Below are 23,722 nucleotides of genomic sequence, written 5' to 3'. Positions count from 1 at the left end.
AAAGTTTTACCAATTTTAAACAAAATTTAATGTTGGCTCTTTGTTCGAAGCTCATTTTCGCACCGATAACACAAACATACTGACACTTCAAACGCAATAACTTCACTTCCAATCAATGAAGTGTCATGAAATTCTCACTGCACAAGCGATAAAGATAGCAGATTCTAACGCATCGACATATAGATGGCGCCACCAGAGGGCGCTGGATTCAAAAAGCCCTGTTTACTTTGGAACGCACCTTGTATATTCGCAAGTTTTTGATGTGCCAAGAGCGATTGAATAGAGCTTAAGTCCAAGCGACACATTGTTAGAGTCATGGAGGATTCATTGCGCGCAAGACATATATTTGATTTGTTTGTTCAATTCTATATAAGTAGGAGTTTAAGCTACAGTAATATCTAGAACGACTCTTGACTCGCGAGACGAGACTTAGGTATATGAAGAGTGCCTCAGCAGCAGGTTGAGGACCTTGGGTAGATATTTTACTCCCGTCGAGTCTAGAAGTTTTTGCTTAAAAATTTTTATCTCATCTGGGAAAGATTGCGACAATTTCGCCTTGCAAACTTTGTTGAATGTGGCATATGGTGAAGCTACCTTGGACAAAAGCAACATTTATCGATAAACAAACAAAAAGTTCTTAGAGGATCGAGAAGATGTGAACGACGAAAAGCATACCGGACGCCCGAGCATGTCAAGAAAACACGAAAACATTAAGGATGTGAAGAAAATGGTATTTGGCCAAGAGACTAAATAGATATTCATGAATAAATAAACACTTTCTTAAAAAATACAAAATTTGCGATATTTTTTGAACAAGCCTCCTATTGAAAGCCATTAGCTTCACGTAAAGGAAACTTCAACAAGTAAGGAAGGGCTAAGTTCGGGAGCAACTGAACATTTTATACTCTTGCAACTTGCAAGAATCAAAACGAGGGAAATACTTTAATGTATAAAACGTTAACTAGAGAATCGAAATCCAAGCAATTTTATATTATCGATAGTACAAAATAACATATACTACATATGTATGTATATACTCGTATATACTCGTATAACTCCTATATTGACAGACACATAGGGTTTGTTAGAAAAACGAAAATCATGATATATATTTATCTTTTTTTATCTATTTTTCTAATACGACAAACTATTAACCAGACACATACTAAAAAACCAATCATATAGGGCAAAGGCAGCAGGAAGTCGGAAAATCTTTACATTAGGTGTATGGGGGCTAAGGGAAGTATTGACATGATTCAACCCATTTTTGGCATACAGACTTGCCATTGTCAGAGAAGCATTTTCGCTGATTTTAAATTATATTTCTCTCACATTGACCAATATTTTCGATCAAAAATCAACTATAGATACTGGGGTCGTAATAAGCCGAATCTATCTAGGTGCTTAAACACCGTTAGTTGGATTTGAACAATGTTTGGTCAAAAGATGGCATAGACCAAAGACATTATTCGTGCAAAGTTTCATCGCGTTATATTAATTGCTTCTTGATTTACTGAAAAGTGAAAGAAACAAGTGGAATTTGAAATTGTGCTATATGGAAAGAAGGCGTGATAGTACACCGCCCATTTTCGCTCTGTCACATAGAAATATGAAAAGAATGTCAGGTACCAAATTTTGTCGAAATCGGTTGGTCAGGTCCCGAGATATGAGATTTCACCAAAAACAGGGCGGTATCCAATTTTTACACCGACTTCCATTAAGCCCTCGCACACCATGTCGTAGGTAAAATTTAATGTTTCTGCCGTATTTAGTTATGGATTTATTTCGTTTTGGTAGTTTTTAGCAGTACTGTTAACCACATAATACGGATTGGTCGAGACTGAAAAAAAAAATTTCGTTCATCATTATATGGCCTCTAGGATTACATATAACAAAATCTTGAGTTCAAAATTAACAAACGCTTTTTTAGCGGAAAAATACAATGGCTGAATCAAATGTCGACCTGGCATCAATAAAAGCAGCTAAAAATATAATAACCAAACAAAATTGGAATTAAATCGAACTGCATTATTATTTTCCAAGGATCAATGGCCACTTCTGTAAGCACATACAATGGCTGTTCCTTAATGGAGTTAAAAATAATCTTTCTGTCACCCTCATTGATAAAAATAGCGTATAGACGCAATAGATGTTAGATATATTTCATTTCAACACATGTCATATCTCAAAATATATTACTCATACGACACGTACGCCAACTATGCTGGGAACACTGCACCGGGGAAGGTAGCGTGCGTTTGTTGCGCCAACTCCCACAACATGACAACTAACTTGTCCAACATGACAAATTTACATTGGCCACTGCCACACCCACTGCGCACACATGCACATACACGCACACACACACAGGCATACGCGCTTGTCAAGCCACTTGCAATCATTTAAAGAACGAAATGTCTCGTTTTCCGCCCACTTCGGGCAAATTGAATTGACATTGGCAATATGCAAAGCGACAAGCGCAAAAACAAAAACAAAAAAAAACATTTTTTAGAACTTTCAAAACGAGCACAGCTGATAAAAAAAACAACAATACACACAAATAACTGCACATAATAGACTTCAAACTAAACAACAATAGCGACCGCAAGCAACAGCAAAGGCCGCACAAGGAAAGATAACCACTTGAAAGCGTACACCAACCGGAAATTTATTGCTTCATATTGTCCTCGCGAGCAGTGGCGGACCTCCGTCCTAGGCTGTATGGCCGCGCGGCGTTTGCCACTGTTTTTCCACTGTTGCTGCTGCCTCGACGACGGTTCTGATGGTTCTTTCTAAGGTTCGCGGTGCGGTTTATGCGACTAGCCGTTACGTTGTACCCGCTTGAAAAGGACGTTCACGCGTTCTAACAAAATCAACTCGCTGCCGGCGCGCGACCAACTGTTTACTGCTTGCGTCCGAGCAACGCAAAAAGCGCAAAGCAGCGAAGGACGCGCGAACACTCGCACATACACACAGCGCGCGGATCCCACATGTGCGCTAGCAGACAGACGCACGGACACATGTACATGCATGACGCATGCATGCGAGGCAGTAGTTGGCTATGCACGACACGCACGCGGAAATGTACAAATCGACAGTACGTTATGGCATGACAATAGTCAGTAGACAGTTGACAGCGCCGAAGACAATGCCAACGGCAGCAATGACATACACACGCACATATATGGAACTATACGAAGACTATCGTCAACGGAGGGGTGACGAGGAGTAATGGAGGGTAACATGCGAAGGGTGCAAGAAAAATGTTGTAAAGCTTTCAAAGAGGGGGCGAAAGTCGGAGCTCTTGGTTTGATTGTACGCGTTGACACTCCTTCGGCATTTAACAAGAAAATAATGAACCAAGTGGAGAAGTCATCAGGGCGACCAGCGTCTAAAGATTAGAAGAATGCGGTTACAAGACGATAACCAATATTTGCAAAGTATTCATGCTCATATCGACAGCTGATAACTACAGCTAATGCATACTGAATGCGCTGATAGCTGATTGATGACTAAATGCACTACAAAATGTCAAATTAAATAAAAATATATCAAATTTAAAAGGCGTTTATTAATGTTTATTGGAGACGCCTCCACTCGTAGTCTCTCACATCCAAAAACTGCAAGTCTTCACAAACCAATACCTTCACGATATTTGCCATATCGTCCGTCACCGTCTCTTACATGGACTTTGTTCACGCACAAAGCAAACACTCCAGACACAATCACCCGAAATGCGTGCTGATTTGCTTCAAGGCCTTAATCGAAGCGGAATTGTCCGCATAGACTTTAGACTCTACATATCTTCACAAGAAAAAGTCTAACGGTATGATATCACTTCTTGGTGCCCAATCGACCGGCTCAAAACGTGAAAAACGTGCTCACCGAACGTTCTCTCAATAAATCCATTGATTGATGCGATGTGTGAAAAGTGACGCCATCTTGTTGAAACCGATCATGTCATCGAGATCACGAGCTTCAATTTCAAGTATCAGATAGTCGGTTAGGGCGCGTTAACTGTCGCCATTGACGGTTACGTTCTTAGCACCATTTTTTCAGAAATATGGACCGATGATTGCTCCCGCTCACAAACCACACCAAACCGTTGTTTTTCTGGATGAAATCTTGAATGTCTTTCGATTGATTGAACCAGAAATGGGTATAATCGCTGAACAAAATTTGGCTCGAAAACGTTGGATCTTCTTGGAACTTTTCAAGAACCCATACAGCTAAGCGATGTCGTGTTCAGTTCTTGCACAATAGGTATTTTGTACGATTTCAACTAAGATCTCGACGTAAAATGCGCCAAGTCGTTCCATACATCAGTCCGAATTGCTGCGAACGGCGCCGAATCGACTCCCCACGGTCTTCGTGTACACTTTCAGCTACGGCTGCTATATCTTCTTCACTGCGAGCTGGAAGTGATATATTCGGTCGAATATTATCCAGTAATGAATGCTGGGTCTCAAGTTGGTTGTTGGTGTTGCGAATAGTACACACAGTAAGCCGATTCTGTTGACCATAAGTTGAGCGAAGTACGTGAATTTTCTTCAATTTTCTTCATAAAGTTGAACGATTTGTAAACGTTGTTCAGGCGTAAGTCTTTCCATGGCCAAACAATGCTGAAAAAAATAACATGACAGGTAGACACGTCTCACGCGCGATCTGTCAAAAAAGACTAACATCTACTTGGATCACCCGTTATATGTATACTTCGACATATCTGTTCCCCTTAAAGGAGTTAACACTCGTCAAGTTCAATTTCGCAACGTTAAATTTTGCAGTTACGGCGGCGTTTCGTCCAACATAAAGAATTACATTAGTATTTTTTTCTTTAAATCTGCAAGGAAAGAACTACTCTGTAAGCAATGTCTAGGGACCTGTGTCGCTGACACTGGGTTCCGTCATCACTATTCGCATATTATATCTATTAAATGCAAAGTGTCTTGCCATTTTATTACAAAACAAACAACTTTGAAGCGCTGGCTGCAACGCAAATAAAATATACTCGAACATGCCACAACTGAAATGACAGGCAAGTCAATGTTCAAGAGCAAGGCCGTAGGCTAAGCGTCAAGCGGTACTTGCTGGTGCTGTTACAACCGAGGAACGCACGCACTCTCTCACTCACATAGCGGTTCCCATACAGCGTCATACACTTGTGCGCACTTGCCTAGTCAAGTCGTTACGCCACCACGGCTGTGGAAAATATTGGCAGAGAGCGAGGCATAAACAAACCCTCGGCAGATGAGGGTCAGAAAGGAAAAATATTCACTCAGCAATGCTGCAAGCGAAATATCGTGTGTACAACACACAGCGACGACGGCGAGGATAGATGGCCCATCTTTAAATCAAGTGGACCGACGTATTTATTGCATTTTGCATGAGCCATGTCTTCGCACGAACAACACAATGCCGCTGCAAAAGTGCAAGCGCTCCTCTGTGTGGTTGCTGGTGTATTTGTGGAAGTGTTCAGGCCGAAAAGTATCCGGTTGATGTTGGCGAACAACAAGGCAGCTCATTGTTTTTTTATTGCTATTAGCATTGTGGCATTGCCTCGACGAGTGTTGGTGCGACACATGACACTCACACACAGACACCAGTCCACGCACACACCCATGTGACCTGTGCATCTCGGCGCAAAAGTCGCCCGACCTACTGGCAAAGGCTAGAGGCCAAAGCAAAAAGGCGCCACCGGCGTTGCAACGGCAAATATCCTACAAAAAAAAAAAACAAAAACAGCAACATTTGCTTAGCCCCAGCTTAAAGGTAACTACGTCGGCCACTGACCATTAGGTTGTCTCAAACTGCAGGTATGGCTGATTCGATACCACAACTGTCCTACAAGGACACGGCGTGGCTATTCTGGGCATAAAGGACAAGCTTTGGCTTAGACAAAAACACACGGCAAATGCCGCTTTCCTCAGCTGTGCGTACATCAGCCGACGCCGTGTCATGACGAGCCCAGTTAGCCTTACGGGGGAATAGCCGTAAGAGTGGCCCGAAGTGTCTGACAAATGTGCGGGCAATAATTAGCTGTTGGCTGTCACCGTTACGCTGAACATTACAAAATATGTGTCTTTCATTAATGTCCTATTTTCGACGAGATATTTCACTTTTTCAACAAGTGTTGGTGCAAGTGCACCGGCGTGCGGAAGGGTGTTCTAAGGGAAGTCATTACATACTTTAAATGGTACATACACATGTTCATAGACACTTTCATATGAATAGCGAATCATATATGTATATATGGTCCCATATTTCATGGCAATGACAAATAATGTATGGCCTTCTTTATGAGCAGCACAACGTCAGTTCCGAAATGGAATACAAAAGCGGTAAAAACATTAGATGGCGCACTTTTGTCTTGGCAAATAGCGAGCAGCTGAAGACAGGCTGCTGGTCAGCCGATAGCGCCAGCTGCAGTTGACGACTGATAAAGGCTTAAATGCTTATTTGCCCAATAGTCACACACTTATGTGCAGAAAAGTAGCAACACCAATGACGAAGCCCGTTTCCACGACTGTCGAGTCTAAGTAACCGGAGCGAACCAGTATTTTCATCCGGCCAAAGACTCTCAACTCAGCACAGTGTCTCGAAACTACTTTAGGAATATTTTCTGCCGCTAAGACGAGTAAAAAATCTTTGGCATAATAGGCATTTGAACTTCAAGGTGAAATGATTAAAATACGTTCCATTCACAGTCACTTTTCGAGGCAAATATTAAGATTTATTAAGACAGAAGATCTTTCTGGCTCAATGTAAATCTCAAGAGAACCAGCGATCCCTCTGCTCTCAGCAGCCAGCTTAGCTTTTCTGTAATCATATAGGTTGTTTGCGGCCATGGCCATATTGGTATCCACGCGGTAAGTTACTAATCTTATTTGCCAACGCTTGCAAGAAGACGAAGTTGAATCATTTTCAAGCAGGCTGTCCTCATTTGTTGATAAGTTAATCGACATATTGGGTGAGCTAAAGAGAGATCCTTTTTTCGATAGCTTTTTTTTTGTTTTACAGACCACGAGGGTCGTGTCAAGCTGTCATGTTATTTTTGTTCAGTATTGTTGGCATTTCATCATGGAAAAGCTTTCGTCTGAACAACGTTTACAAATCGTTCAACTTTATTACGAAAATTCACGTTCTGTAAAGAACTTATGGTCAACATAATCGGCCTACTGAGCGTACTATTCGCAACACCATCACCCATTTTGAGACCTAGCATTCATTATTAGATAATATTCGACCGAAAAGATCACATCCAACACGCAGTGAAGAAAAGATAGCAGTAGGAGCTGAGCGTGTAAACGAAAACCGGAGAGAGTCAATTCGGCGCCGTTCGCAGCAACTCGGACTGACGTATGGAATGACTTGACGCCCTTTACGTCGAGATCTTAAAATGAAACGTACTAAATACAGCTTGCGCCAGAACTGAAGCCTGGTGGGCTTTTGAAAAGTTCCCAAAAGATACGACATTTTCGAGACAAATTTTGTTCAGCGATGAGGCGTAACCGTCAAAAACTTGCTACACGTCGCATCAATCAATGGATGTATTAAGACAACACTTCGGTGAGCAGATTATTTCACACTTTGGACCGGTCGATTGGCCACCAAGATCGTGTGATATCACACCGTTAGAATCTTTCCTCTGGGGATACATAAAGTCTAAAGTCTAAGCTTCGATTCAAGTCTTGGAGCAAAATATCACGAGTGTCTTTCGCCAGTTACCAGTCGAAATGCTCAAACGAGTCATCGAAACTTGGACTCAACGGATTGACCATCTGAGACGTAGACGCGGCCAACTTTTGAAAGAGATAATCTTCAAAAATAAATGCTTAAGTATGTCCTTTCTCCACTTAATTTGAAGTTTGTGTTTTTTTTCTTAAAAAAACAGAAGAGGACCTGGAAATGGATCACCTCATGGATCAAAGGATCGCTCATAATTCCCGTCCTGCTATATGGTGCAGAGGCTTGGACGATGACAGCAACCGATGAGTCGACGTGACGAGTTTTCGAGAGAAAGGTTCTGCGAAAGATTTATGGTCCTTTGCGCATTGGCCACGGCGAATATCGCATTCGATGGAACGATGAGCTGTAAGAGATATACGACAACATTGGCATAGTTCAGCGAATTAAAAGACAGCGGCTACGCTGGCTAGGTCATGTTATCCGGATGGACGAAAACACTCCAGCTCTGAAAGTATTCGACGCAGTACCCGCCGGGGAAGCAGAGGAAGACCTCCACTCAGTTGGAAGGACCAAGTGGAGAAAGACATGCCTTCGCTTGGAATATCCAATTGGCGCCACGTAGGGAAAAGAAGAAACGACTGGCGCGCTGTTGTTAACTCGGCTATAATCGCGTAAGCGGTGTCTACGCCAATTAAAGAAGAAGAAGGACCGCATAGAGCAATCCATGTGTGATCCCGTCTTGAGCATCGACCACTGAACGAACTTAAGAAGATAATATAAGCCACAAACTATGCTCAGAGTCATCAATTCGTTGTTACTGTGACACATCATGACAGCTAGTTTGGTTAGAGCTTTCATATTTCACATTTTTTTAAATATTTACACATTGTACACAAAAGTGGAACTTTTTATTGAATTGGAAGTGGGTATAAATCACGCTCGGTCGTTGATACAATGGATTTATTGTCTTTTCAAGCGATCATCAGCCTTTCATTCTCGCTCACGCTGCAGAAAAGCTTAATATGTATGTCCATAGGTATTCAAACAAGTCCTTATATGTATGTAAATAATATCTAAAATGTGTTGCATACTCGCTTCGATAAACACAAAACTTATTGCTGTACATAACTTGGCACAACAATTTTATCGGATCTAATCAAATTGCCGGTTATTTGTTCGCGTGATGCTTGACGCAATTCAGAAAGGCGCTGCTCAGTATGGAAATTTACTTGCTAACAAATAATAGAAATACTTTTACGTACACACATATATGAGTATATTAGGTCGGCCACAAAGCGGAACACAATTACAAACATAAATCATAATTGCATTGTTGTGTCTTGCGCCTTTTCAAATGGACCTCTGCACACTTCGAATCACACACACACACACACTCTGTTATAGAAGAGTCCTCTGTGCTGGCAACAAAGGATATCTTTCGCTACTAACTGGAACTCAATGAAATGCACTCAATAAAGTAAACTCAATAAAAGAAACGCCAGCGCGCTATTCTACTTTATTAGCTGCCTCCTGTTCTCCCTTCACCTCTTAGCTCTATAATGTTTCCTCTTTTAGAAATGTATTAGCTTGTAGCAGTTGATATATGTTATTGATGTAGCAAGAGTCTATAATTACCATTGTACGGGATCGATACTTTGATACTTTATATATATGCTCTTTTCCTCTGTCGCTAGAACCCGATGATACAAAATAATGAGATCTTGAGCTAACTCATTTTGATGCGTTTTCAGGTGAGGTGTTTGTCTACCGCACTCCCTCTTACGCCAAAGCATGAGTCCTCAGCAATGTTATTATTGAAAACAAAAAACATTGAAAAGACCCATAGCTTTTGGCTTAAGGGGGCCTGATCGAAGGATTTTATTTTTTTTGAAAATTTCGATTTTTTAAGACCAATTAACTAATTTTTTCGCAAAAATTTGGAAAAAAATTTCCTGAAGCCGCCATTTTGTTAATTTTTGAAAAAAAAAGAAAATCCTTCGATCAGGCCCGAATTTATCTATTTACAAAACTAATTTAATTAACTAACTAATTTTTTTTGTCCGATTGATTTTAGATGAATCTCCAAGGACTTATGGTTATCACCGCAAGTACCTTTGTTTGGAACTGGGTCAACAGAAACAACTATAACTTTGGAAATTAATTTTTTTTTTTTTAAATTTTCGTGACTTCAAGTCAACACATTCTATAATAATGCCATATTACTACTTTTGTAAAATAACACGATTTAATAGCAAAAAAAAATCTGAAAACTCTCATTTTTCGTACCTTTGACTACCCCTAACCCCTTAACGGATCATCAACGGCATATACATTGGCATTGACCTTTGTGAATAATTCAACTAATCAGCCAACTTCTGGATTAAATCGGGAATACTCCTAAACTTTGGTAGGTACATATATTTTGCAATATCATAACCTAAAAAGTATAGTCAACCCGTCGCTTTGCGAGATCTTTTATGGAAGCTTCTAATAAAGGAGCAAATACTGCAATCATAGAGATCAGTTGAGTCTTAAGTCATATGCGTTATTTAAGAAGCCTGTTTAGGATAGTAATATCCGAAATTTTTAGCAACTGTAGCTCTATTCTTATAACAGTTGGGTTTATTTATCCAAAATCAACAGGTTTTATAATCAGTTGCGGACTGTCACCACCATATTTTATATATGTAAAAGTGAGAAACTTTAATCGTCTTTGAACCAAACCCCCACTGAGCTCGATTATTGCAACTCTTATTTGTTTCATTCCTCAGAATTGAATAATATTTACAAATGTAACTTCATAATTATGGAGTTTTCTGTCGGAAGCTCTCCATCAACTCTAGTTTTAGGCTGCCAGACTACTTTAGTGTCTTGCAAGCCGAGTTGTTTGCCAACAACATAGCAGTATATGTACTGCCGAGCGGCTATACTGACTTTTAGCTCAACAGTGTTTCAAACTTCTTCCATATTCGACTTTTAGGACTCCGGGTCACAGTGGATTTGCCATAAAATGTAAAGCCCATGAGCTTGCTAGAGAGAACACACCCTTACCCCAATTTCAGCCGATTGGAAACGAGTCTGTTTTTCGATGTCCTCTTGTGTTCTAGCACTTGACCCATGGACCTCCAGTAAGATCAGCAAACGCTGGTCAACAACTAGACCATGTGTAACTGCGAGATCCTGCTGCCCAGTGTGACCGTAAGAAGTCCTCAGAACAGGTTTACACGCGGTGCGACTAAATCCCATGTTTTGTCGGACGCTCTTTTCCCAAGCTGTATGGAGGAAGACGAGGTCGCTTTCTTCTCTATTGCCCAAATTTCGCCAGACTGAGATTAAAATATCACAATTGACCAAAATATCTCACCTTTGGCCAACCTATCAAAGTAGCTATAATTGATATTAAAACGCTTCATCGATCTTTAAAATTCTGGTGATCCACTTTTAGGATTTTTTGGGCAACACAATTGACGAATATCTGTGCAAATGAAATCCATCGAGCGTCCACGATTTCACAAAAAAGGTTCCATCGTTTGCTTTAAAATTTTATTGGTAGATTCAGCACACATGTGGCTATCTCTCGAATTTTATTTTTTACTTTAGGTTAGCAAGTCTGCTGGAATCATGGACCCCGTTTGTCTACTTGTTTTTGGAAGCTCTCTGTTTTTTCATTCCTATATAAAATGCTGAAAAAATACTGAAAAAAACACTTAAATTTGATATAAATCGCACCAGTGAAGCGCAATGATTTGACCCACACGGGTCTTACAACAAAGTATGATAAATTTATGTGCAAATGGCGAGAAGGCGATTTTATTGAATTTCAAAATAGCCTTTCCGAGCATCTTAAGTCTAAAGAGTGGGCAGTGCAAAATGTTAAATTGCTATAAATTCCTACAGAAACACTTGGTTCAGGTCTACGGCAACTACAATAAAAATCATTTTCCAGTAAACCTCATTTTGTGGAAATAGGTAAACAAATTATAGAAATTATTTCCACACAATGCAATGAGAGGCTTTATGTTTCCACCATCTTAATGTATGCACGCTTATTTTGAATTTCGTAATAGCCTTGCCATGTGGGTGTTGCCACCAGGCAACTGCGAAAAATGAAATCCATTGTGCAAACAAACGAGGCCGTTTAGTAAATCCGTAAGGTTTAGAGAAGGTTAGTTGTAACTAGAAAAAAGGGAGAGTAATAGCTCAGAGATGAAAAGAAAAATCTGTGCTTAGAAATCGTGGGGAAATATACATTATATTATTGTACGAGAATGTCATCTGAGGCTCTAGGCAACTCAATTTAGTAGATGTATCCAAATTTGGCGACGGCAACAACAACGAAACGTGGTGGATACATCGGGAACAAAAGGGATAGCCAACTGGCTTTGAAGGATCAAATTGGAGTTATTTTGTTATTCGGTCTAATAAAAGCAAGAATGACCACTTAGCAGACCTAAAGATGTTGTGCCAACAGAGTAGATTTCCGCTACAGAGTAGAAGTGAAGACAGTAATGTTTACATCGAAGACTTCGACAACAACAAAAGAACTTTTAGAGAAGACCCACGCTTTGGAAGACAAAAGGTAGGTAAAGTCAACAAAATGAACTTGTTTGAAGAATGTTGAGCTTCTTCTCGTATATGAAAAACCTTTATTTTTCCAGCCGCCCTCGTGGATGCACAATGTTAATACTATGTACCCACACATTCGGATATATGTTTATAGATATGTTTACATATAGAATGAGTGTATTTTCCTTTGTGCCAGTGGAGAATTGTGCATTGTTTGCCCTTGATCTCAGCCCACACGCTACCTGTTGCCGCCAGTGACTGGCGTTTTATGGAGAAATGTGCAACGAGCTGCACAGACGCCTTTGCAGCAACAACACAACTGATGTCTTTATAGCCACGCTGCGCTGCGATGGCGGTGATGTGTGATGGTTATGCATCATCATGAATGGCGGAGCTTACAAGCACAGTTTGTGTTGTTGCTTTATTTTACAAAGATATTATTTTTGTATTTTTATTGTGTTTGTGCTAATATTTGGCAATGAAGAATTACGTTTATGTGCGAAAATTTTAGTTTCGGCTATTATAATTTTTGGTGAATTTCATTAATGATCGAATTTTCATATTTGGCTGAGCTGCAGGGATTAGCGGATTATCCAATACATAAGCTTTAATTGCAATTTATTTATAGGTTGGCACTTTTAAATTTATTAACGGTAATATTTTATACATATGTATTCTTGCGCCACATTTCTCAAAGTTTGGTTCTCCATAATAACTTAAGACCCTATTACAGTTTGCTTGATTAAAAATTTTGAAATTCCGTATTGTCGACATCAACACTCTGCCGTATGGCACCCTAGTTGCCAAATCCGTTCTGACAAGTTAGAGTCGGTACAAAAGCAATTTCTACTTTTCGCCTTAGGGCATTTGCCATGAGAATCTAGGTAAATTCTTCCTCTATACACTAGTCGTCTAAAACGTATAAATCTACCTACATCTTCGAGTCGTCGAGAAATGCTTGGTGCTATATTCTTACTAAAAATCCTGTATGGAATAGTTAGCAGTTCTTTTCTCCTGTCTGCAGTTAAATTGAATATCCCGGATCGCTTTTCGAGGCAGTTTAGACCCTTGCTGTTAAAGTCTTGTTTTTTTTTTCAATTATCTAGATATCGACTCTTATAAACGCTCTTTGATGACTCGATTGATTCCGCACGGTTGCAGATGCGCCCCTTGCGTCGGTTGGGCGCAATTAGGTAAAGGTTGGATTACAATAATTCAATCCGTCAAAAAAAAAGTCTCGGTTGAGGTGAAGTTTGCCTACATTTTTGTGCAATTTCAACTATGTGCTAGTGTGGTTGACTAGAATATCAACAAGTAAGGAAGGACTAAGTTCGGGTGTCACCGAACATTTTATACTCTCGCATGATAAAGTGATAATCGAGATTTCATTATCCGTCATTTACATATTTTTCAAATACCGTATTTATGTAAAGTTTTATTCCGCTATCATCATTGCTTCTTAATGTATATATGTACTCATATTATACAGAGAAGGCATCAGATGGAATTCAAAATAGCGTTATATTGGAAAAAGGCGTGGTTGTGAACCGATTTCACCCATATTTCGTACATGTTATCAGGGTGTTAAGAAAATATTATATACCGAATTTCATTCAAATCGCTGGAGTAGTTCCTAAGATATGGTTTTTAGTCCATAAGTGGGCGACGCCACGCCCATTTTCAATTTAAAAATAAAGCCTGGGTGCAGCTTCCTTCTGCCATTTCTTCCGTAAAATTTAGTGTTTCTGACGTTTTTTGTTAGTCGGTTAACGCACTTTTAGTAATTTTCAACATAACCTTTGTATGGGAGGTGGGCGTGGTTATTATCCGATTTCTTCCCTTTTTGAACTGTATATGGAAATGCCTAAAGGAAACGACTCTGTAGAGTTTGGTTGACATAGCTATAGTAGTTTCCGAGATATGTACAAAAAAATTAGTAGGGGGCGGGGCCACGTCCACTTTTCCAAAAACATTACGTCCAAATATGCCCCTCCCTAATGCGATCCTTTGTGCCAAATTTCACTTTAATATCTTTATTTATGGCTTAGTTATGACTCTTTATAGGTTTTCGGTTTTCGCCATTTTGTAGGCGTGACAGTGGGCCGATTTTGCCCATCTTCGAACTTAACCTTCTTATGGGGCCAAGAAATACGAGTACAAAGTTTCATCATGATATCTCAATTTTACTCAAGTTACAGCTTGCACGGACGGACGGACAGACAGACATCCGGATTTCAACTCTACTCGTCACCCTGATCACTTTGGTATATATACATATAACCCTATATCTGACTCTTTTAGTTTTGGCCCCAACATTTTTCTCAACATAATATAAATGAAAACTAAAGTTAATTTAAGTAAATTTTCAGCTTTTCTTGAGCAATAACTGAAAAGAATTGATTTGGTATTTCGTTTAAAATACTTCAGCTGTTTGGCAACACCAATGAAACATCGACCGAAAAAAGTTCAAGTTCGTAATACCAAAAAAGTTCGGTTAATCAGGAGTGGAATTGCTTTAACTTCGGATCAACTGAGTGGAGTTGAAAACCATAGTAGAGGTATTAAAGTCCATGTTTTCGTCTCGAAGGCAAAGTGATTATTATAGATGTACGTATCTTTTGCTATTTCCATAATCCAATCACTATATGAATACTTTAGGTAATTGACGGATTGATGGCAAGTGTTGAAACACGTCAGGGCTTCGGTAAGTCAAAGAGGTTTCACAAAAACAAAAATTGTTTCTTGATCCAAATGAAGGAAATGGAGATAGACTTTCATCGCTTAGCTTAAATTAGCCATAGCTGGAGTAAAGTACCTTCCGATTTGGATAAAAGTACCTTTTCACCTTCATGTTGCTCACGTGTGAACACTAAAAAGTCTACCAGCATAGTGTGTAAATCCCTTTCCAAACTTACATGTAGTTTGCTGGTATTTCCCCAGGAAGTTTTCTGTTTTTTTCTTTTCTTTTAAGTACTGCCGCCCGAGACATTGTTCTTTTATTTTACAAAAGACCTTGTTTCGTGGACGATGTTTTTGTGGCTACTTCAACAATTGTGTTTGGTGAAAGAAATCAGAGAGTGCCATCGACGCCAGCTTGGAAAGGGTTGGGCGTTGAGAAGAGAATTTTTAGGTTTCAGAGAATATTGAAAAAAATGTAATCCCAAATATAGGAAATATAGGATAAGGATAGAAAAATTAACAAAACAAAACCATGTGTAGCCGCAAGGACCGAATTAACGCTTTATTTTTATACTCTCGCAAAAAAGTTGCTAAGGAGAGTATTATAGTTTTGTTCACATAACGGTTGTTTGTAAGTCCTAAAACTAAAAGAGTCAGATATAGGGTTATGTATACCAAAGTGATCAGGGTGACGAGTAGAGTTGAAATCCGGATGTCTGTATGTCCGTCCGTCCGTGCAAGCTGTAACTTGAGTAAAAATTGAGATATCATGATGAAACTTGGTACACGTATTTCTTGGCTCCATAAGAAGGTTAAGTTCGAAGATGGGCAAAATCGGCAAAATCGGCCCACTGCCACGCCCACAAAATGGCGGAAACCGAAAACCTATAAAGTGTCATAACTAAGCCATAAACAAAGATATTAAAGTGAAATTTGGCACAAAGGATCGCATTAGGGAGGGGCATATTTGGACGTAATTTTTTTGGAAAAGTGGGCGTGGCCCCGCCCCTACCAAGTTTTTTGTACATATCTCGGAAACTACTATAGCTATGTCAACCAAACTCTACAGAGTCGTTTCCTTTAGGCATTTCCATATACAGTTGAAAAATGGAAGAAATCGGATAATAACCACGCCCACCTCCCATACAAAGGTTATGCTGAAAATCACTAAAAGTGCGTTAACCGACTAACAAAAAACGTCAGAAACACTAAATTTAAAGGAAGGAATTGAGAAGGAAGTTGCACCCAGGCTTTTTTTAAAAATTGAAAATGGGCGTGGCCTCGCCCACTTTTGGACCAAAAACTATATCTCAGGAACTACTCAACCGATTTCAATGAAATTCGGTATATAATATTTTCTTAACACCCTGGTGACATGTACGAAATATGGGTGAAATCGGTTCACAACCACGCCTTCTTCCAATATAACGATATTTTGACTTCCATCTGATGCCTTCTCTGTATAATACGCTTACTTATTTACACAAATACGGTATTTGAAAAATATGTAAATGACGTATAATGAAATCTCGATTATCACTTTATCATGCGAGAGTATAAAATGTTCGGTGACACCCGAACTTAGCCCTTCCTTACTTGTTTAATCATAAATACTACATTGAAAACTAAAAAGCATAAACCCAAGCGTATAAATAAAAATTGAAAAACGAAATTGTTTTAGAATTTTTACGTTTTTTTAATCAGAATTACAAATTAAACTTTCAGTTTTTACTATAAAATTAAGAAATTAAATTTTCAATTTTAAAATCCAAAATTGTTGGGATTGTGCTGTTTTTTTTTCAATTTTTAATCGGGCATTTGTGACATATTTTAGATTGTAATATTCACGCATAACAAAAAATCGAGTGAAGTTTTGAAATTGTTTTAAACATCAAGTAAGCTCGTATCAAAAGCGTAGCATATGTATTTTTTTGTTTTCGCCCGAAGTTTTCATTTTTTTTTTTATTAAAAAGTAGTAACTATTTTCAAGAAATGTAGCCAACTTTGTTTACTTGTATTAAAAAATAAAATTTTGTGTTTTAACACACATTTACTTTTTAATTGTCAATATATTTGCAATTCAGCGCGCAAATAATCAACGCTTATTTATTTCCATTGCTTGTTAGCGCTATTTTGCTTGTTGCCTTATCAATAAATCAATTGACAGCATAAGTCAAACTTTTATTGAATACACAAGCATAAAAACATTTGTGGAATTTCAAAGATTGTATGTGTTGAAATGTCGCTCACTTTATAGAAAGCCGTAGTTGACAGCGCCTAGGAGTCACACAGGAATGGGAAATATTTGTACTGGCAAATATCATCTGTATGTATGTACATGTGGTTGTAAAAATTTGATACTCGTAATCATATGAAATACTCACAGTATGCCTTTAGATTTAAAAACATTAAGAACCGGACACAATGCAAATGTTATCATTTTAAAATATTTATATGTTCAACAGCTCACTTTACTTCCAAAGTCTAGAGTTCAAGGAACACATGTGTATCTGGCGAATTTCATAAACTGATTAATGAATGAAGTTTAATTTTACTATCAAATCAATCTTTGCCAGTATTACCGCTAAAAGTATCTGTATTGAGGCAATTAATGATCGATAAGAGCTATGGATCACAAATATTAATCAATTAGTTAATTTGTTTACAACTCATTGTCCAACCGAATCACATATGCACTATTGAGACCAGTGTTTGACAGAAATCGCGGTAATTCCTTGCGGTCTATATCAGTGAACGCGTTAGTGTCCGTGTCGATATCGGCGCGTATTCACCTCTGCGAGTACTTGTTCAGAATGCGATTCAATTGATTCATATCAGCAAAACGCCAACCCAATTGCTCGGGCGTGTATGTACATATGTATGTAAATACATAAGTATGCTTGTCTGTATGGTGATGTATAATTAGGTTTGTGAGCTTGTATGTTGCTCCACAAACGCCATAAAATAATCATTTGTTAACAACAACATCTTAACACCTTCTCCCACTTCTTGCTTTTAATTTTATTTTTCAATTATTTCGCTTTGATAATGTACAGGCGAGTTGATTATTCTCTTCTAAACAATATTTACAATGAGCTCATACGCACATACATACTTTCATATATGTATGTATATATGAATGTATTTCTATAAGTTTATGGTCTTGCATATTTTGGCCCGCATTTATGTAAACATATTTGTATATATAAATTCTTCTGGGTGGGATTCTAGCTGTCTTCCTTGCCTTTTGGGCAAAAAATTGGCATTATAATATTAGATTAGCATGTGGTATTGCAGCGATTGAATGGTGTACAGTGTATTGTTTTGTCCTAATGATGTGCCCAAATACTTTCGGGGAAAGACGGTACAAACAATGCCAGCTGGAGCTCAGGGTGGCAAATTTTTTAATTAAAAAATTTTAAAATGAAAAATTTAATTATAAACTATTATAAAAATTAAATTTTTATTCCCAAGATCGGATTAATCCCAAATTGGCACTAATTTTCCAATTTCTTTTTTCAATCTCGTATTTAGGATTAAAAATTTAGAAAAAATAATATTTTAAATAAGATTTTTGGGATACAAAATAAAAACAAATTTAATTAAATCATTGTTTAATAAAATCTTTGCCACCCTGCAGGAGATGATATAAAATACTGATTTCTCATGCAGAAAAATCCGATTTTCAGTGTGCACCGTAAACTAAACTGATTTCGGTTGAGAACGGCAGCAATTGGCTGGAACAAATCTGGGCTCGTTTCTGGAAACCTGGTTATTAAAAAAACGGAAGTTTCATAAAAGATTCGTTGTTGGTGTATCATTCCTGAACTAATTTGGAGGAATGCTGGAGCGTTGACAGTATTTAGCCATATAATATCCAGGTCGATTCCAGTAACGTAGAACCAACTTTTTTGAGAATCGTCGGAATTTACAAAATTTTCGCTAAAGCAAAAAGCTTGAAATTTTGAGTCATTTGATACTAATTCTGAAGGCAAATGTGGGTGTGTTATTATGAGTTATTTGAGTTGAATAAGTTGTTCTGTCGAATTATTTAAAGCAGTGCACTTACTTATTTTAAAACTCAGGCAATATGTAGTCGCCGATGAGCACATCATATGCTACAAGCGATGAACATGGTTATTCTGGAATTGTAGCAATAAGAAAGTGCATGTTAATTAAAATTGTAAAATTTGTGTTGTATGTTGAAAGTTAGAAGTGAGACGAAAAAGTAAGAAGCAGTATATGTTTAAGGACAAGCATTTATTAATAATTTTTTAATAAATTAATCTTAAAGTTATTTAAAAAATCAAGTCCAACGTGAGAAGCGCATTGTCTGCTTATCTATCTTCATATGCATGGGAGAGCAAGGCATGCTTTGAACTCATCCCCTTGCAGTGCACAGCTGACTTGCTGTGCTGGGCACAGTCAGCAATATATAGACGCGCAAGGTGGTGATGTGTGGTGTTGTGCAAAAAATAAGAACACATTTTAAATTTAGTACATGATGAGGCTATTTAACCGCACAATCACTGCTACGTAAACAAGCAGCTGGTCGCCTTAGCAGAAGGCGCACAGACGAACATATATATAAATACAAATAATTAAGAGCCAAACTTTTTAGATATCTGAATGCTCATGTGCCCCTTCTAGCGCTGCCACGCTCCTTCACTTGATAAATATTTACGAAAATGAAGCAGTCCAACCATGAAGAACGCAGGTGGCCCACTGACAGCACAAAAATAACAGCAACTATGGCGCCACCCTTCATTCTAAGTTGTGTTCTCTGCTTAACATATGCACGTTTCACTATTAACTCCGATAGGAGTATTAGTCAATAGCAGCCTTATGATGCATTTACTCACACTTCATACACCGACACACTGCAAGCAGAAAACCTGCACATGGTTTATTATTTGTGGTATTTATATTACAGGTAGCGGCTGGTCGATCTTTGCATAGGCTAATTAGGTCCCTTTAACTAGAACTGCTCAGTACCCCTCACAACCACAACACATTGTATTCACGACCACTACCCATTGCAGTAAATCGGTATATGGCAGCAATTATATCGTACCTTTTAATACAGCTTGCCATTTCAGCAGCTATATGTATCAGTATCACCACAATTAGATAAAATTATCGGCAACATGCAGAAAAAATATTTATACAATTAGAACAATTCGTTTCTATGCAGTTCAACAACAAAAAATGTAAACAATTTTTCTCTTCCTCACTTAATAACAACACCGCCACGAACTCCAGAATTTAACGCAATACACACAACGTACGACTTCCGCGCGAATTTCGGCCACAACAGGCCACTAATTCAATAAGAAATATGTTGTTTAAAAGAGAAAAATTAAAATTTTCGTATTAGAAAATTATTGAAATCGAATTAACAACTTTGAAAGGCGATTATTGATTTCGTTTGATAGTTGACAGCTGAGCACTGTTGACATTTGGAAATAAAACTTCAGCGCCAGTGTTGGTAAATGTTTTTTTTTTAATATTTAAATATTTTAGGCGAATTTAAGTAGTTAAAGGTGTTCGTTCTAGGCCAAAACTAATTAAGAACCGGAAAATTAAACAAAAAACAAATACACAGTTAAACGAAAAAGTGATTGTGCAAAATATATTCCAATCGTTCGGCATATCTCATTGTACATAAGTTATTTTGATTATTTCATATGACGGCGACATCTGCCGTATCCGGTTTGTATATTCGCTTATCGTGCTACCAGCTAAATTTATAATTGCTGTAAGTTTAAGCATTTTCTAAAATAATAAAGTTAGGTGTAGTGAGTACATTAAGAGATTACAATTTTAAATAATTTGTTTACCAGTAAAATATTTTATTTGATTAGAGAAAAATCATAGCCTCATTTAATAAGGTTTTGACTTGACATAAACTCAACAAAAACTAAAACTTTTTAATGTTTAGCTGTTTACGTTGACCCAGTTCCGATCGAAGCTACATCTACATCCAATATCAATCGAACAAACAAAAATAGTTTTGTTAATGAATAATCACAGGTCAAAAGTATTTTCTTTTTATGCATGCCTTTTATTGAATATATTCTGGTTATATAAGCAAATGTACATTTGAAAGGAAAAATATTTGCATTTTAAGCAATTCGAGCGATTTTTCCAGTTTTGCATAATCGAATGGCCGCCTGGATGCAGTGAAGCGCAGGTGAGGATGCTTCAGACATGCCAGAACACTGCACTGCGGACTATAACGGATGCCTCTTGATGTCTCCTATCGAACAACGACACAATGAGGCCCGTATACTTCCAGTTAAGAAGCATAATGAGCTTCTCTCCAAGCAGTTTCTGCTGGGGTATTTTCGTAGAAATCATCCCTGCAGTCACCTGCTTGAAGCGGAACCGCCTCATAGGAGCATCAAAAGGTCATTCCTTAAACACGTAGACGACATAAGGCAATACATCGACCAGACTTTGGACACAATTAACTTCAGACATCTACTGACTGCCATTCACAGTGAAGCCATAAACACCTCCACCGACTCCCTCCCACGACAAGTTCGAGTTGCCTCGTTCTGGATATTGTAGCAGGTTAAGCTCCTACTTAGCCCGAATCGACGCCGATATACCAAATATATGTATGTCCAGCAGGAAAGAGTCCCCATATGAGTCTTAGCACCTCTTTGCATGCCCAGCTAATCCTACACATCTGATACCCCTCTCCCTATGGTCCGCCACAGACGAAACAGTATGTTTCCCGGGCTTACCGTTGAATGATCTCGATGACAATTTATCTGGACCTTGCCACCTTAACGGGGACTAGATAACCGTTAAACAACAATAATATTTGACCTTTTCTGATTTTTCCGTCCAAAATCTTCGCAAGCCACGTTTTATCAACACTTCAGTCTATAATGATTTAATAAAATAAATAAAAAATAAAAACAGAATTATTAATATCGCGATTAAAACAATGGAATTTACATAATTCTGATGTTCGAATATGCCATCAAAGAAAACGACATGACAAATTTTCTTGTTTCTTCAGCGAGTAACTCACCTATCTGTGGTTTGTCATACAACTGAATGGTGCTTTTAATTGATAGCTCAACAAAAAGCCTAAAAGCTTTTTAACTACACAATGGGAACACATTTCCATCTATTCCATTGGCACAGAGGTATATCGCAAAGATAATTACGACAATATTAAAAGGCTACTAACGACTGTTAAATATATTGAATACAAGTGGAAACTTATTTGAGATGTCAAGACGGAGATGTGTTTTTTGACTGGTATGCAAGCTGGGTGAGTACTAAATACTTCTGTTATCATTGATTAGTGGATAGTAGGAATGATGCTGCTCACAACCGCAAAGTAAATGCCATGCAATTATCGACGTATGCCCCCCACTCGATTTCTAGTATTATTTCCCGATATTTTGACCCTCTAAGTCGATTATCCAGTTTTTTGGCCTTAATTTGAAGAAACTCGATGTTTTCGAGTACGATTTTCCAAAAAGTTCCAGATATTTTGATTAGGATTAATGTCTAGTGATTCCGGGACCTATAGAGTTATTTTTATTTCCATAACAACCCGGTACGTACAAGATATGATGTGTATAAAGTGTTAGTTACCAAGGGGTATACTGAAAGGACGATGGGGGACTATAATTGAGGGTAAATATGAGAAACTTCTACGGAACATGACAGAAAAGGTAAAACTGTTAATTTGTATACATTTGGAGTCTATTTCAAAATGTCTATTGTAATAATGAATGGAAAGGAATTAAAACTCTGAATTTTATTTTTATTTAAACTCATTTTGTCTTAAAAGGCTTAATGTCCGAATGTTATTTAAACAAGCTTTGAGGTAAAAATTTAGCTCTCTTTTCACAGTCAAAGGAAGGATGACAGGAAATATCTACAAAGCCTCACAAAATTCATAACGCCTCAAATCCAGCGATCTTTCAAATTAGCCAATACTATCATAGTAGTTTTGTAATTTTGTAATTATATGTTTAATTCATATTCAAGTTCCTTGTTAGTCCTTTTTTTTATTTGAATTAGGTGCAATGTATAAACAAAATAAAAAAGTTCATTAAAATCACTTAAAATGCAAACAATAGCAACGGTAGTAGTGAAGTGTATAAAAACCCTTCGGAAGCTCGTTTTTTCGTGTCTTGCCATGAAAATCTCTCGTTTTTCCTCCTGATATTGGAACAGCAATTGAAAATCGAAATTGTGAATTTTGTGATTCAAACAAATTTGGGGTTAAAAACCGAAATTTTAATTTTACCCAATATGATTGGGATTTAAAATTGATTATTAAAAATCAAATATTTTATTTTTAAATTTAATAATAATAATTGAAATCGTAATTGTAATTATTAATCCCAAACATCTTGATTTTAAATTGAGAAAATATTTTTGATTTTAATATTAATTTAATCGAAAAAAATATAACGGCACGATTTACATATTTTTAACTGAAACACCAATTAAATATAAATAAGACAAAATTAGATTACCTGTTGGTATTTTGTTTAAAACAAGCTTTCCTTTAGAAAAGATAAAATGATAAAACAAGATGCAAATGCGAAAAAATTAAATTCCATTTTTTTCTTAAGTTTTTCTCTATAAGCTTGGGTTTAATTTTTGTTTTCAATCCAGGGTTTGGATTTATTTGTTTTAATTTTGTGATTATATTTTTATACTCTTGCAACATGTTGCTACAGAGAATAAAAGTTTTGTTCACCTAACGGTTGTATGTATTACCTAAAACTAATCGAGATAGTCATAGGGTTAT

General features: G+C 37.7%; 1 protein-coding gene across 6 annotated transcripts in view; it reads right to left on the bottom strand.

Annotated features, from left to right (window-relative positions):
- Nucleotides 1–20,346, bottom strand: part of LOC126757601 (uncharacterized) — a 135,920-nt gene extending 115,574 nt beyond the window's left edge. For 3 of the 6 annotated variants that reach the window (XM_050471618.1, XM_050471621.1, XM_050471620.1), the window contains exons 1-2: nt 20,006–20,346; nt 19,001–19,073 (exon numbers count right to left, since the gene is read on the bottom strand). In XM_050471618.1, the coding sequence (XP_050327575.1) occupies nt 19,001–19,046 (46 nt within the window). In that variant the 5' untranslated portion in view covers nt 19,047–19,073; nt 20,006–20,346. Of the gene's footprint in view, nt 1–17,315; nt 17,726–19,000; nt 19,074–20,005 lie in introns of those variants that run through there. The other 3 variants (XM_050471619.1, XM_050471622.1, XM_050471623.1) reach the window with 3 other exon arrangements.
- Nucleotides 20,347–23,722: the final 3,376 nt, after the last annotated feature.

The sequence above is a fragment of the Bactrocera neohumeralis genome, chromosome 4 (assembly GCF_024586455.1).
Source record: "Bactrocera neohumeralis isolate Rockhampton chromosome 4, APGP_CSIRO_Bneo_wtdbg2-racon-allhic-juicebox.fasta_v2, whole genome shotgun sequence".
In the NCBI taxonomy this organism is placed as follows: Eukaryota; Metazoa; Arthropoda; class Insecta; order Diptera; family Tephritidae; genus Bactrocera; species Bactrocera neohumeralis.
Note: the sequence above shows the minus strand (reverse complement) of the source record. Positions and strands in the feature narration are given on the sequence as shown.